Source organism: Bactrocera oleae, chromosome 6, assembly GCF_042242935.1.
Source record: "Bactrocera oleae isolate idBacOlea1 chromosome 6, idBacOlea1, whole genome shotgun sequence".
Classification (NCBI taxonomy): Eukaryota; Metazoa; Arthropoda; class Insecta; order Diptera; family Tephritidae; genus Bactrocera; species Bactrocera oleae.
The window spans coordinates 14,096,082-14,113,718 of NC_091540.1; the positions used below are offsets into that span (position 1 = coordinate 14,096,082).

General features: G+C 30.1%; 1 protein-coding gene across 1 annotated transcript in view; it reads right to left on the bottom strand.

Annotated features, from left to right (window-relative positions):
• Window positions 1-170: 170 nt before the first annotated feature.
• loaf (lost and found) overlaps window positions 171-17,637 on the bottom strand; it is a 179,704-nt gene continuing 162,237 nt past the window's right edge. The window contains exons 5-9 of the mRNA XM_036360619.2: window positions 10,903-11,047; window positions 10,541-10,654; window positions 10,161-10,319; window positions 9,586-10,077; window positions 171-8,450 (exon numbers count right to left, since the gene is read on the bottom strand). Of these exons, the coding sequence (XP_036216512.2) occupies window positions 9,866-10,077; window positions 10,161-10,319; window positions 10,541-10,654; window positions 10,903-11,047 (630 nt within the window). The 3' untranslated portion in view covers window positions 171-8,450; window positions 9,586-9,865. The remainder of the gene's footprint in view (window positions 8,451-9,585; window positions 10,078-10,160; window positions 10,320-10,540; window positions 10,655-10,902; window positions 11,048-17,637) is intronic.

Below are 17,637 nucleotides of genomic sequence, written 5' to 3' on the forward strand. Positions count from 1 at the left end.
CATTTTCCATTGATTAATTGAAATTTCAAATGTCATATTTTGACCAATAACCACACAAATTCCTGACCGCGACCATAAATTATTTAAATATGCATTTAATAAATAAAATTTCCAAACATTTCCCTTTATCCTTCCACTTTAAACCATTGCTTTAAAGTAAAACCAACAACTTTATTTTTAAATATTTTTTTGGTATATTTTTCACAATTCTTTATTGTTTTTCATTGGTTTATGTACGTGTGTGTGTTTCTGTGTTTTATTTCATTTTAATAGTATTCAGTTTATATCGTTTTTAAATATTCATTATTATTTCAATTGATACTTATACATTTAACAGCAATTTAACACAAAGCTAAGCAATTTACTTTCATATTATATTTTTTGTATACAATATCTTTGTGATTTGTTACTTATTTTTTATTTATATATTTGTTTACTTAAACCATCCATTCAAATGCACATCTCAATTACATATCAATGCATTATAACTCTTCTTCAAATACAATTCAATTATATTTAATTACTTTATTTAATTATAATCAATATTCTTTTTATTTAATTATAATTCATATTTATTTATCAACTGTATGCATACCATCATTTTTAATTATAGCGCGCACACTGTACAAATTCCTTAACTTGCCTGCACCGTTAAATGCACGCACAATTGTTTAAAATTAACAGTTAATTGATTATTTTTTCTTATTATGCTGCGTTTTCCTAAAATTGTTTTTTCGATATCAGTGCTTGTTCTTTGCCAACTACAAATTGTTTGAATTGCTTGTGCGCGCAGAATTTGATTTCTACTATGTCTCTTATATTCAACTACACTAGCGCGCACAAATTGTGCAATCAACTATCATGCCTCCATGCGTTCTGCTTATAACCTATCAAATATGCAGTTACGTGTGCTAACACTACAAACTTACACATTTATAATAATTTTTTTCTTTATTTGCTGTATGTGCCTGTTTAGTTGCTTTGCTTTTGCCGCTTTTGCCCCGCCTACAACATTATTAGTCTAACAATGTCTAACATTTCTACGCAGTTTGTTTTTTTAATGATTTTTCAATTATTTTAAGTATGTATTCTAAATAATGTTTTTTAAATCATATTTATTTTGCGCTTTAAATTAATTGCATTTATGAAAGTTGGTTAGCTCTTTTTACTAAATTGGTTAAATTTTTATAAATTAACGCTTTCATTATAAATTTACACATTTAAACTTATGCAAATTGTATTTGTTAGTTTTTAATATAAAATATAACATAATTATTAATTAAAAATATAAATGCAATTGTTCGCCTTTCTCCGTAAATTTCACATCACCATTGTTTGCATATACATTTTGTTTAAACTAAGCTACATGCCTGTAATTTGTAGCTTTTTTATTTTGTAATTTAAATTTTTAAACTTTCCTATTTTGCTGCTAATGCAGTTTAGTTTCTGATCGTTTTAGTTAATTTTCTAACTGCAATTTACTGCCATTTATTTGTTTTTAAGCAGCTGTTCCACTTGTTCAACATTCTTTTATAAGTTTTTACTTGCATTTGCTGTGCCACTTGTTCAAGTGTACGCTGCAACTCTACTATCAGCATAGCCATACCTTTTTTAAATTTTATTTTATTACCTTTTGAATTTGTAATAATTTTTTTTCTTGTCTAATTTTGCCTAATCATTTGTCTAAACATACATACATTTGAAAGACGAGTACACGAAATGCTTTTTTGTCGGTAGTGATATTTGTATATATATGTATATATTTTAAAATGTATTTTTAATATTTCTCTTTTTGCATTAATACATTTATTGTAGTTTAGTAGCAATAGTCACTGTGCGGTCATAAGAACAACACAAGCAAACATTTTATTTAAAAAGAGGGCGGGGCGAAAAATTAGTAATCAAAGAAATTTCTTTAGCTCGTTTCTTTATATTAACCTCGATTAAAACATTTTTTACTTCTTTTTTATATAATTGAAAGATTTAAATTTAAATTAAAACTAGATCAATTAATTTTTAATTTCAAAAGCTAAAATTCAAAAATTTACTGCCATTTATTTGAATTTTTAAATTTTCTAAAAGTCACACTTTCCATTTACATTTCCATATTTCAGCAACACTGCATACCGCGTTTTCAATGTCATTCTAAAGCTGAGACAATATTTATAAAAAAAGTAGCAATATATTTTTTTATACTATCGACACTAAACTAAAAACGAAAGCAAAACATCTACTCAACTAAATTAAATATTTTAAAATTTAATATATATTTTTATGAATTTTTTTCCAAGAAATTTTTTATTTAAAATAGCAGAAATAAGCTTTAATTTCGCTTTTGAAGACATTCTGTACGTTTGGGCATGGATGCGTTAGAAGGTATCTGTTCCAATTTCATCAGACATCGTTTTTCAGTGCCCCCGTTTTAGAAATATAAGGGAAAATCTACATTCGGCGGTAGTTTTACGGTGGAAACTTTCACAGCACAGATGTGTCAGTCCTCTAATAAATGGAAAGCTGTCAGCTCTAATAATGACGAAACTAAAATGCTTACAATAGATAAGGAGTCAGTCAGTCTGTACCATAGAGGAGACTTCAATAACTTTTTCTCTTCCATGAAGTATTACTTAATCCGGTTGTTCTTTCCCCCTACTATAAAAAACTACGCTTATTTTGTTGGTGTTGACAGCTGTTTAACTATTTGTAATTGTTTTTGAGTTTTACTTCTAAATTCATTCTAATAAATTTATGTTTTATTTGAACTGGATTTACTTTTTAAAATTTTTCCGACATTTTTAATCAGAAGTTGGCTAAAATTTTGACATTTGATAAACAAATCTTGAATATTAATTCTGTACTTTTACTAATTTTTGCCGACATATGTACAATATGTATATTTTTTCTTATTTTAAATTTATTTAATTTAAAATTTTTAAGAATTTTTTTGTCTAAAAATTTAAATATTAAATAAATTTAATATTTTCAAGAATTTTTATTAAAAAAAACCTGAACTAAATTAAAATTTTTTTTTAGAAGTTGTTTTAAAAAAAAAAAATTATAATTTTCAGCGTTGAAATCCACTACTTTGAGCCAAAATAATAATTAAAAGTGGCTTATGAAATAAGTGTATTATTTGGAAAATTCAAAAAATTTAAAATTATTTAAAAAATACTAAGTGTAAATTATTATTTAAAACTTTTTTCTAAATACAGCGGAAAATGATGTAAAACTCATTTTATTGATTTTTTAATTTTGAAATTGTTTTCTAATTACAGACATTTTAAAACTTGATTTATTGATTTAAAATTGTTCAAATATGTTGTTTTGACTTTTACTTTCAAAATTTGCAACTCAAATCACACACCATTCCAGCAGTTTTCGCATCCCTGCTATTCTTAAATTTTATTACTTACTCACTTATATATTTTTTCTCATTACACTTAAAATTGACATCCAACTGATATTACGCTTTTATGAAAGCACATGCTTAACTGTTTTTAAGTTTGAAAGAAATTGACATTTAGAATTTTAAATTTGTAAGCTTTAATTAATATTCTATGACAGCTGTCAATGCCTACAAGTAATGTATAGTTTTTTTGATGTGTGAAAATTGACAAATCACTGACAGCTGTCAAAAAGTTTGACAGAAACTCGTTTAAATGTGTGAATAACTCATTTCAATATTGTCCATTTGTTGTCTAATTTTCTTTTTGCCACATTTTTATGTAAGCAGCAGTTACGAATTTTGTTTTTCTGAAACAAGCAAATCACCTTAACCTCACTTTACTCGTAGTATGTTTGTTGTAGAAAAGTCAGCTAGGTTTGTATACAATTCTTCGTCACATCACACAACACTCAACATTGCAGTCAACCACAGCTTTAAATTACTGTTTGTTGGCGAAAGCTGCCACTTAATTGAGATTTTAAAATTTTTATCAATAATAATTATATTTTTTGTTTATATTATTATTTTTTATAATTTTTTTCTTTACATTACTTTTTATTATATAAGTTTTAATAAATTTTACCGAAAAAAATCTAAATAGTTAAAGAAAGTTTTAAAACTGTGTGCGCCTTTTCAACTAACGCTATCTATGTACTGTTATTTGTGTGTGTATTTTCTTGTAGGTAAATTCACTTGAAATATATTTTTGTTTCCTTAATTTTTTTTTTATACAGAAAATGTTCAAACGGCGGGAAGTACTAACGTTTAAGCTTTATTCGCAAAAAATTTGAGTTGATTCATTTTGTATGTTTGTTTGAATGTTTTTTTGCACGTAAGTGGCAACTTTATTGTTTTAGCTTTTAGTTAATAATACTTTTTTAATATTTTACTTTTAAAATAAATTTGAAGCTTTAGCCAGTATATTTTTTTGGATTTTTCATCAATTTTTTTTTCAACTACTCACTTTTATGAAGTTTTTATTATTTTTTATTTAAAATATTTGTATGCATATTGTTTAGTAATTATTTAAGTTCTTAGTATAAAATAGTTTAGTGTGAAATTTTTTATTGCATTTGCTTAAAGAGCGCGTTTTTTAAGTTTATTTTACTTTTTTAATTTTTTTGTTTATGGCCACATCATTTGTCTTGCTTGTTTCGTTCTTAGAAAAAATTTGTTAAATATTTTTTTTTTCATTTTACTTACGCTTTCTTATATAAAATCAAAAATAAAAACAGAATTTGTATTGTCATTTGTGTCTCATATTTCCCTTTGCTTATTTTAGTGGTGTTGACGTGACTGATTGGACTTGATTGCAAGTTGTATGATTGGTTCGCTTCGGAGTTAGTAGTTTTGAAGTTTTTGTATATGCTAACGGTTAGTTTGTATAAATTTGGTGATGATTTTATTTTTTGATGAACTTATGGTGTTTGTAGTGATTCTTTTTTTGAATTGATGTGGAGCGCTTTGAATATGCAAGTGATGTGACGAGAAGTTGTGATTTTTATAAATAAAAATAAAAAAATTTATTGGTGTTATGTCACGATGATCAGTCAAAAAAAATGTATATGATATGCTGTTAATGTATTTTATACATTCTGGTTATATTTTCGTATATAATAAGTAATGTTGATATAAAGTTGATGTGACTATTGTGCGACGTGATGTGATTAGAGTTGCTAGTGCAAACAATATGATACAAGTTTTAAAATCAGCGCCAATATTGAGCTAGAATTGTTCAAATATGAGCAGCGGAAAGTAAGATGCATATCTCTTAAAGAATTTATTGTATGTGATATGATATTTTCATCGTGTGATGTCAGTTTTGAAAAAATATAAAAAAAAGGTTTATGATGTTTTGCTTGCTACAATGCTGATAATCTACAATAACAAATAAGATACAATATAAAAACAATTATTGTATTTACTCTATACGTGACAGTTTGCCACATGAGCTGCGGACATGTGATGATGTGACTAAATAGTATGAATGTAATCGTATGCTATGTTTTTATGAAACGTACTATTAATTGAGCCTTTAATTTGCTTAAATGCCTTTTCAATCGCTATGCCTTGTTTTTCATTTATTGTGATGTTTGATCATTGGATGTAGCAAGTTGTGATCATATAAAATGGTAAGATTTTGTCAGCTATTTTTGTAATAGTAACCTTCATAATATTTTAACAAAATTTAACATAAAGATTTTTATATGATGTTTCTCATAACCGTCTGCTATTTAATATCTTACTTTGTATAGCGATATATTTTGAAGTGTTGTCATATTAAGTGAAGTTTATGCTACTATGTTGAACTTTTATGCGTTATTGTTTTTTGTTGGACAAGTATAATAAAATATTTTAAAAATCTAAGGAATGCTAAATATGTAGGGATTCATCATGTGATGTATAATCAAGTGATCTCTCACAAAGTGATGTTTTGAAAACTTATACAAATTCTTTGTTTTTATGTAAAATATATATAATAAAAATTACAAATTTCATATTTAAAATGCATCTCTGTGACGGTCCTATGAATCGTGTGATATTTGATAGTGATTGGGAAAACGTGATTTTATCACGTGATATTGCACTCTTAGCTCTTCTAGTCTACTCAGACAGCCTAACTTTACTCTTTTGTTTTAACATGCTGCACATAATATTTAAGCTTGCGATGTTTTATCACGTGATGACTGGTCATGTGATGTTGTATGATATGATGTGTTAAAATCGCAAAATCTCTTATAATTCTTAATTTTGTGCAATTTACCCATCATGTGATGCTTCACATTGCATTAAGATGATGCTACGTAATATTGTTTTTATTAAACGATGCGAATCTAAAAAATTTAAAGAAATTTAAAGCAATATTCATACATTTAAAGTGTTGATCTAATTAGGCATATTTGAATAAATTATGAATACTTCTATGAATTTAAAGTTCTACATATAACCAAAATTTTTATATTTCTCAATGACTGCTTTTTAATGTAAATTGCTAGTTTTGCTCTTGCAACTGCGTTTCAATACCATCAATTATCCTTTAATATTTTTATGCATTTTTAATTAGGTATTATTTTTTACGATTTTTAATATTCTGTATTGTCAACTATTTACATCCCTTGTTTGTTGTTGTTGTTTTTTTATTATAATATTTAATTGAGTTCTGGTTTCTTTCTTTATACGACTTTAGTTTTTCATTATTTCGCTACTGTTAGTGGATTACTGAGTTTTGCACTATTTTTATCTATATATTTTTTAAAATAACCAATAGCTGTTATGTAATTTTTCTTTCTAAGATTTTGTTTATTATAATCGCAATGTTTACTTTACGACCACGCATAATTTAATATTATTGCACTGCCCTGCTATATGCACACAAAGTGTGTCTATTTTACAGTTTTGTATTTTAGTTTTATTGTTTTTCCTTTTTGTTTTGCATTTAAAAACTTTAATTTCCATTTTTGGAAGTGGCTTTTTAGGTAAATCATTGCCGTTGACATTGACGTGTAATACTATTGGATTCATTTGGAATATTGCCTAGTACTAGGCGCTGCAGTTCTACAGTTTTTGCTGTCAGTGTAAAAAGTCTCATTTTAACGATTACTTTTGAGCTTTAATGCTTTGTAGCTATACCTACGAGTAAATTATATTTTTGTAAAAACAGCTTTCATATATGTAGCAGCTTTTGTGAGTTTCGATTACTTTAAGTAGAAGACGAAAGCTTCTAGAAACGAGTTTTTGAAATTGAGAGCTTTCACAGCTTCAAATTGTTTAAATGTGAAAGAGTGAGAGATTATCATTAAGAAAGCTTCAAGAAGTAAGCTTTTGAAGTTTTGAGCTTTCACAGTTAAAATTTTTATAAATGAGAAACAGTCTAACATCGTCTTTACGAAAGTTAGAATATAAAGACTTTAAAAGGCTATAATTAATAGACGAAAGCTTCTAGCATCGAACTTGCGTTACGAAAGCTTCCAATTTTTTAATATAACAAAACAGCGAAAGCTTATATTTTCGAAAGCTCAAATATAAAAACTTTCTCTTTAAAAATATTGTAACTTTAAAAGTAAAATTTCGGTACTATAAAAGCTTTTACGCTTTTAGGAGCATTAGCTTTATACTAACCATAAATAAACTCGGACGACTTTATTATCAACTATTTTAGTAGTTTTAATATAAAATTATTGAATGCTCAAAAATTTGCATTTCAAGTGATTTTTGCAGGTATAAAACCAAAAAAGCTCTCAAATATTTGGTGAAAACTCGTTTTTAAGTAATTCTCTTTTTTACTTTATTCTTTACAGTTATAGTTTTCTTGTATACAAAGCACAATATGATTATAAATTAGAAAAGTAATTGAATTGAAAGTTCATCTAATACTCTTTGATTTAAGCTGTAAAATTAATTTCTGTTTAAACTTGTATTTCAAAAATACAATGTAAGTTCTCTTTTGTTCTAACGGTAATATAAAATAAGTTCTATTTCAAATAAAATTCTTATATTTTCTTTTTATAAATTGTAATATTTTGTTTACTCGCTTAATTCATTGGTCGGTTGTAAAAAAAGGAGCATACATACCTTAGGCTAAAACTAACTGTTTAGCTATTTACCGTAAGATTTTTTAAAGTTTTTATTATAATATTTTTTTTTGTTGTAGGCTTAAAGTTACAATTTTTTTAAAATTATTTTAGTGTTTTAGTATATTTTTATTACACATTTTTAGCTAATATTTTTACCGTTACACCTTTTAATATCAGTAATCGTTAATAATTAAAAATAATTTTCTTCAATTTCAATCAATTACATTTACATTAAATTTAATTAATTATTTATTTATAATAATATATACAAGTTGCGTTGATTATCCGACAAAAAAATTCCTAACATGCTTTTCAAAGTACATGCTGAGAATTTTCGTGCTCAACGCCAAGAGATTTGGGTACTATAAATCTCTTAACGATCACCCTGCGCGTAGATGTCCACTAAATTTGTTGTTATTAAATTTTATACAGTCCTGTAATGAAAATAAGTTAAATTAATTGTGGAGAAAATAAGTCAAACTAGTATGTGGTGTGAAAAGCTATTAGTAGAGATTTTAAGATTTTGTGAAAGCTCAAAGTGCTTTTTATTAAATTATTAATATTAGGTATTATATTCAAAAGCGTTTACTTTTTAAACTTAATAGTTAATAATTTTGTGAAAGCTCCTAACAGAGCTTTTATGTTTTGTGCAAGCGCAAATTGTAAATTAATCATGCTAAATATAACTATTTTGCAAAGCCTTTTCTTTTCAGTATCAATAAATAAAATTTTGTGAAAGCTCTTAATAGAGCTTTTATGATTTTGTAAAATTTCAATACTATATTTTATTAGTTTATTCAAACTAAATATACTTTTTTTAAGCTTATGCTATTAAAATTTTTTTAATAATATTGCAACACATTACTTAAGAGCTTTTACTCTTCCTATCTCAAGTAAGTATTCGGCTATCCGAACAATCTAATTTTTTCACACTCTTTTTTTTCATTTTCATATTCAAAAATTGGATAAAAAGCTATAATATAAAAGTATAGGAAGAATAAAGAGCTTTCATATACAAAAGCTTAGTGCCATTTTAATAGCCCGAAATTGCTTATAAATGCTGCACATAAATTTTAAGTGCTTTTTCAGTTTTCATGTCAAAACTTTTGATTTGAAAGCTTTCACAATTGACTGACTACTAACAACAAAGCTTTAATCTAAAGTTTCAAAGGCTACAATTTCTAATAACATAATTAGATTTTAGTCTATTCGATGGTTTTATTTCTACTTGATCAATTAAACTTAGACAATTATTCCTGTATATCTTTATTAAACTAATAAATATTTTGTATGCAATGAGCTTTCTCGCTTTTAAAAGCGCTCCTCAAAATAAATGTTTCAGTCGTTTTAATAATGTAGGTTAATGCAAAAAATCTTGAAATCAGCTAAAGCTTACACTATTTTTTAATATTGAATATCTTATATAAATGAGCATTAATGCTTTTTAAAGTATTTAAAATTTTGATTAATGCAAAAAAAATGTAATTAAGCTTTTACTCCCGAGAGCCCACACTATTTTACAGTTCTTTGAAATACGGTATATTAATTTACAACTCAGAGTATACTTACTTCATTTAATGCTATGCAAAATCCTTGTTTTAATTAAAAAAATTGTTAAGTAAAACATCTTCCTGTAGTCTAATTGATCCCTTCACTTAAGCTTTTGCTCATCCTCGAGCCTCGGCCTCTACCTAAACGAACCATTCATCCTTCTGTGCAGCACCAACAGCTGCAGCAGCTGCTGCGGCAGCGGCTGCATTTTGATTAGCCACAGAAATGTTCGTTTGATTGAGTCCGGCGGTAGCGGCGGCGGCGGCAGCGGCCGGATTTGTATGTGAAAGATCTTGACCTAATTGACGGAATTTGCTAAGCACCAAATGGGACGGACTTTGGTGGCCATCTTCGATAAGTTGCGTAGAATGCGGTGGTACCCGTAAGGTCCCGCAGGGTGATGCCAGTTTCCCGACGTCGGTGGCAGTTGTGTGTGTTCGCGCGACAATGTGCCGCCATGATGATAATGTAAATGCTTTGATGAGCCATTCGTTTCGGCGGTATGATGCACTGAAAGGATGTGATAAAAATTATTTCGATAATAATTTTGAGAGACCAAAAAAAAATAGATGGATAGATAGATAGACCCCTACTTTGTATAGCGGTATTCTGGTTAAGATTTGACTCTTCCTGCCGCCTGCAAACGCATATCGAAATGCCAACGATCACTGCGCTCAACACCAGTACTATGCCGACAACGATCAGCACGAACCAGGTCATGTCGATACCGAAGACCGTAGCAGCTGTTTCGCCTGAAATTATTCGAAAAAAGATTATATTAAAATATCTCTTATATTCTCACTACTATAATTATTCTCTTAATATTTAAAATACAACCTTGTTGCTCATTTTAATATATGTATTTCTAAAGTGCGCGACTACATTAAAGTGAAAGCTTACTAAACTTATATACTCGTATTATTTTAAAAAACGCACTTTTTTATTTTATTTTCTCTGTGGGTTTCATACTTACTTTGGCATACAGATTCATCAGAATTGTCACCACAATGATTAATGCCATCGCAGAGTAAATCCGGACTTATGCAAAATTCACGCGCTGCACAGGTGAAATCATTGCAGGTGTGTTCTTTTCATTTGCATATGCAAAAATAGCGAAAAATATAATGAAAATAGAAAAGAGAGAAATTTGTTGATAAATAAGCTGAGAAATTTGCATCAAGTTCAGTTTATAATAAGAAAAGTGTTTGTCCCTTCAACTTTAAAGTCAATTAGCAAGTTTTGTGATTTTTTTGTTAATTAAAATTGCATTCTTAAACTTGCTTAACTTTTAAGTGTCTGCGTTGAAAAGTTGCCTAAGTATGTATATGTACTCACTTGGATCCTTCACCGATGTTATGACCAGTTTGAAACCATTCGCATCTGTACCCCAATTGTCGGTGACATATTTGAGTGTGACAAAGTTTGTGCGTGTCAATATAGAGCTGACCGTTTGTTTGGTATTGCGGCAGGAGATATCAACCTGAAAGTGCATCAAAATAAAAAGAAATTGAAAAAACAATTGTATGCAAAGTTTCTCCATAGAAAAGGTGAGTAAAACGAAATATATACCAAATTGAATCCATGAAACCTTTGTCCATAGTTTAAATGAGTAAGACAAAATTGAGAAGTGGGATAATGCAATAACTTAAAAATAAGCTAAGCCCCTTTATTAGAGTCTTATAAGTAGCATTTTAGTGCATAATTATTTAAACTAGACTATAATAATAAAAAATGCGAGGTTATGAGCTTCAAATACAATAAATTAAGTAGTAAATATAGCCCTAAATCATGACTCATTTTATTTTATTTAGCCGACGTTTGTTTTGTAGAAGTTGATTAAAAGAGATGTTAGATGTTAGAGGTTAATTACTCTCGGAATATCCGAGGAAGTTTTTGGACTACTTTATTTACCAATACAGACAAGTAAAGAAAAATGGTTATAGATTATATTAGAGTTTTTGATAGATTGAGTTTATGATTATTAGAAATCTTAAAGGTTAGTTTTACTCTGAACTTCCGATGAACATTTAGAATTCAATACTATTAGGTGGATGCATAAAAACATCCCAACCAAGCTCCCAGAACTTCTAACGCGTCATTATCGGTGTGTGTGGCCTGAAGTTATCTTGATGGAACACAATTTCTCTCTTATTGGGCAAAGCCGATCGCTTCTCGGTAATTGCTTCCTTCAGACGGTTAACTTGTTGATAGTAAATTAAGAGTTTAGCTGTAGAGGAGCAGCTCATGGTAGATGATTCCCTGCCAATCCCACCGAACATATAGCAAAACCTTTATGGCACTTATTCCTGGCTTGTCCATCGTTTGCACCAGCTCACCGCGATTTGATCATCAACTTAGTGAAGATGTATTTATACCTTCCTAAGCCGCGGCAATTCCCTCATAAATGTCAAAAAATTATAAATATGTATTAAATGTTGACAATAGCCGAAGTTCAATGAAAGTGTATGAGGTTCTCACAGGTATCAATATAGCTTAAGAAAGCTAGACTAGAGACGAACACATACATATCTTTATTGTTAGTAGTAGATTTTTTTGATAGTAGTAGCATGCAAAGGATACAAATCAAGGGTTAGACCTGAGTTCGAAGAGCCGTCTCTATAAATAAATGTCAGGCTCATTATGCAACAACATTTCTTTTGCGAGTTGGAAGGTTATACAGCCTGGCCTCAGCTGACAGAGCCGCGTTAGCTAGGCCAGTCCAAACAGTGGGTGAGATTGTCGGTTGAATATGGGAGGCTATATGGTTGCTTCACTATCTCAATATCTTTTTCGAATTCGAAATTATGAATATTTTAAATAAGTTCAAAATTGGTACTTTATTATGAGTTACTTTGGACCGGAGATCGGTCTACTTATTGAAATTTTTATACTAGTTATTATATTATAGAGATTTTTTGTCAGAAATGAAGTTCGTGTTTTTTTGTCGAGGTACAATCACTTTTTTACCACATGACGCTATGCGGTCGGAATCTACTTAGATTTACTAATAATTAATATTAAAGGTACATAAGAACAGTCATCATACTCATAAGTTATGTAGAATATATCCTTGAGAATGAATATATTCAAAACTTTGGCGCAAACTCGTATATTCAAAAAGTTTCCTTGAGTATAATAATCATCTTTGTCACTGTAGGGCGACTCTTGCCTGCCGAAGAGAGAATCCGCCTAATCATTTGCTGTACCAATTGTACTTAAAACTTGGTGCATGAACAAATGTCCGCTCAAGGGAGGTGTCCATCTAATAGAGGTGTCCGTTTCTCTCTCTCTCTATATATATATATATATATATTACAGACTCAGTTAGTTGTGATTAATTGTGATGTATATCGATGCGACTAAATATTTTGTTGACTAAATCTTTGTCAAAGCTGTATGGGGGTGAATCATTTTGTCATTTTCTTCTCTATTGCCCGGCTTTTGCCAGACTGACATTGAAATATCTGGGTAGACACACTTTTGGAGAACCTAGCGTAGTGGCTGGGATCGATATCAATAAGTCGATTAAATTTGAGGTAATGCACATTAAGGAGTTTTCTGGGTAACACATAAAACAAATATTGGTCCATGTGAATTTCCATTGATTTTGGATCAACCCTACGACCTAACCTTATCAAACTATCAGCTTTTTATATATTATAAACTCTAAATTTTTTTTGCGCAAATTGAAAATAATATTTAAATAATTTTGTTTCATAGTCTTTAATTTTCCAAAGAAATTTCTTCTCTCTCTCTCTTCTTTTATGCGTTTCCAATCAACTTCCACATCTGCATATAAACTAGTTCAGAGCAGCTATTCTCGCAAAAAAATCATTAACTTAATTAATTGCTATTATAAACTTTCAATGCAAGTTGTAATTAACGGTAATTTCACAAGAAAAGTCCAATGTTTGCGCAAACATACAACGCTGTGCAATTCTCAACGTAAATATTGATTTGTTTGCGTAAAGTAAATAAAAAAAAGTAAATTGAGCGCATGACAGCAAATAAAACTCAACACTAATAAGAAACAAAAAGCGAAACAGAATCATGAAAAGACATTTTATAATGAAATTTCCGGCTTGCTTGACCCTAATTGAAGAGTACTATCAGCGATGCTTGCACAATTTGCCTACACAGTTAACCTGAAATGTGTGTGTATGTAAACTTGTGTAAAGTGAAATTCCGAGCGACGCTGTTCGTAACTATCTGCTAAGCGCAACAGATTAACCAGCTCACGTGCAATTCTACACTTTGTAGTGGTGTGCTGGAGTATGTGTGTGGTTGAAAAAATTCGAATCAAGCAACTTGTATGCGCTTGTCAGCCTAACCTGCTGCTTTAAATTTACAAATTGATTTTCAACGCTTTGCCTTTTGCTGCCTTGCTCGGCTTTCACTTTTATAACCACTGTATGTACGATTTTTTCCTGTTTCATTACATTCTCGTGGACGGGTTTGCCTTTGAAATCATGTCAAGGGGGGTAGTCGCAATCATGGGCGCTTACAAGCTTGGGCCACACTTTATTTTCACATATAAACACGCACATACAAGCGTAATGACACATAAATATGTATGAAAGAGTACAGTTTGTTTATCAGTTGCACTCTAACTTACTACCTCACTTTCTCATTCGTTCTCTCTCTAACTCATACTTACTACCTCATTCTTTCCCTCTCTTGCTCTCTACATAACAATAGCAGAAGAAATTGAATCGAATGTGGACGCATTAAGTACTGGGGTAAAACCTTGAACCAAAAAACGTCTCACACATAAGACTGGGCCAGCGCCAAACGGTAGTAATAATACATCGAGCATCATAAAGCTGGCAAAATGATTACAAAACAAACAAAAAAAAAAAAGAAAAAACAAATAAAAAGAATAGCAAATGGAGAAATATAATGGACTAAAACAAACAATGAAGAATTGCTTGCAAAAAAGAGCATGTATTAAATGAAATTGTGAGCACAGACAAGTAGATGAAAGGGGCCAAATTGGGATCAGAAAATCTCGTCGTGCATGCGACTGTCATAAGAGCCATAAAGGGGATCAGCAGCGCTACAGCAGAGCAAACATATATACATAACTATGCAAAAAAGGAACGCGACAGGCGACATAAAGAGAAATGTACCATTTTTTATGGCACACACTGTACCACTGATGTCAGTGAACTGCGGCGTTGGCTTTAAGCGTGTACCAGGCGGGAGAGTATAAGCGGAGAAGAGTATTATGCCTGCATATAGATATATATCTATGTATGTTTTTTGTAAGTATGTATGTATATATATTTGTAAGTATATACACAAACTCACAGCGATAAAGAGCAGTGACACAGAAAATTGTGAGACATGATATATTTAATACAAGCGCAAACACACATACATACATATATATGTATATACATTAGGGTGTTCGTTTTTTTCCCAACTTGATACTTTTTACAAATGCCACCTGAAGTAACAGTGTTTGCCCAAAAAAAACAGGTGCATTGTTAAACCTAAACGAGCTCTTGAATTTCAATTTAAACCGTGCTTAAATTATGTTTCTTTTTCCATATATTCTATTTTTTATTCGTTTGTCATAATTTTTTTTATAACTCCATAGCAAATAAATCTACAACATTGAAAAAATTGTATTCTAATACAAACTTTTTCGCTCAACAATTTTTTTTTTAAAAACGTTCCTTTAAAAGTTATACGCAGTTAAAGTTATGCATTAAATGTGCGGTACTCATACAGTACACCATGTCGTATGAGTAACACAGCATGTATAAATCACTTGTATGAATGCTCAGTACACTTGATGTATAATTTTAACTACGTATAACTTTTAGAAGAGTAGTTTTATGGAAAAAATCTTCACGACCTTTTTTGTAGAGCGCCAAATTTTGTATTTGTTTAATGCAAGTTATCAAAAAAAGAAAGAACTTGTTTATGTTAGATCCTTTTTGTAGTACAAAAACTGTAACTACAGCGCGTGTTTGTAAAAAAAATCAACTTTGAAAATAAAGCACACCCTAAAACACATATATATGTGTGTGCGGGCTCATCTCGTCCTTTGTGCCTGTTGAGCTTAGCTGTATGGACATTTGTGGCGGCTATAACGGTTATATAAACAGCTTAAAATTCTAATTATAAAATAGACACACACACACACATACAAACATATACAACTCCACACGTATACAGGGTCTACCAACAAGAAGGACGTGATGTTAAAATGAAACTCAACATGAACACTCAAATTTGGTCAAAATGAGTTCTGTTTTGTTTTTTTTTTGTTCACACAGATAAGTTTATACCATTTAAGATTTGACCAAAATGTCGGCCAAATGACCACCACGGCTCTGTTTGCATCCACCACCAGTTTCCGCCAATTTTCGATGACCCGGTGCAGCATTTTGGCTGAAATCACGGTTATAGTGCGCTCAATGTTGTCCTCGAACTACTCGAGCGTTGCTGGTTAATTGGCGTAAACCTTTGAGAGAAAATAATCTAGATGCTTGATTCGCATGATGTTTGCGGCCATTTGTCGCAAATTTTGCACGCAATGTGTCCATATTAAGACATGAAACATTAGGCGACGTACCGCCTTGTTGGATGCAGAGATCGTACTCGTTGATTTCATTAAATTCAAGGAAAAAGTCGGTCAACATCGTGTTGTAATGCTTGCTATTGATAATAACACCATTTTCAGTCTAATTTTGAAAGAAATAAGGCCCGATGTTGCCGCCATACCACAATCCGCACCAAACGCTCAATTTATGGGGATGCAATGGCGTTTTCTGAACCACGCGAGAATTTAACTCACCACAATAGCGACAATTTTGTTTATTGACGAAGCCATTAAGCCAGAAATGGGCCTCATATGAGAAGATGATTTTTCGATGAACGTTTTTTTAACGTTTCTTTTCGTGAACTTGAATTGAATGAAATGGCAATAAATACTGAACACACTGACAAAATTTGACACAAGTCCGTAAAAAAAACATGACTGCCACGCGCTGTCAAAATCACGTCATCCCTATTGGTAGACGCTGTATATATGTACGCTGTATAAAAATATACCACAAATAGCCGCTTGCTGGCAGATAAATGAAATACAAAAGCACTTTTATATGTGAATGTGTGTTAGTTAGCAAAGCCAAACGACCGCAATGTAAAATCAAAAGAAGAATAAAAAACAAAAACAAATATAATACAAACGTAGAATATATCAACGGTTGACAGCGAACTCACAGAGATCTCGGCATCATAAATAAGCCGCCAAATGCAAATGTCATTAAGTAAAAGACAAAGTCAAAAATAATGATAAAAAAATAGCATAGAAATAAGGCTTTCATAAAAACTGATTAAATTAAAATACTAATAATTATAAGGGAATTAAAAAAATAATCAAACTATACTACGAATAGACGAATATGGCTAAATCGATCCAGTTGTTACGCTGATCATATATTTATACATTTTATAAGGTCTCCGATGTTTTCTTCGGGGTGTTAAAAACTTCGTCGCAAACTTATTATATTTACCCTACTCAAGTTAAAAAGTACACTATCAGAAAATAATCTTCGATAAGATTTTCAAAACATAAACAACATAAATCTGCGGTTTTTGGATGAATGATACAATTATGTTACTTGCAAATTTCAAAGGGTGTGAAAATTTCGTTAATATATGTTATTATTACAATTTTGACTGAGATATTTAATCTGTAGTCAAACTGTTTCATTTTCAATTTCAGAGCAAGTAACGGTACGAAAGTTTATGCAGATTGCGATTCTTGGATATAATATATGTTACTTTACAGGAGAGTCACGCAAGTACAACTTCTGAAATACTGAAATCTGTCATATTTAGTGATCGTAAACTATTTTCTTTACAAAAAAATTGCACTCAGGCACTAAGTAATAGAAAGAGAGTTTACTTTTATTTCATATTTCATACGAGAGAAATAATTCTATTGTCAACTGAATTTCTTCTTTTCTAGGAGTGGAACTTAATGAAGTGGTGTTATAAGATTTTCTTAGTACATTTTTATTAAATAACTTGCACCCTGTTTTTCAACCCTGC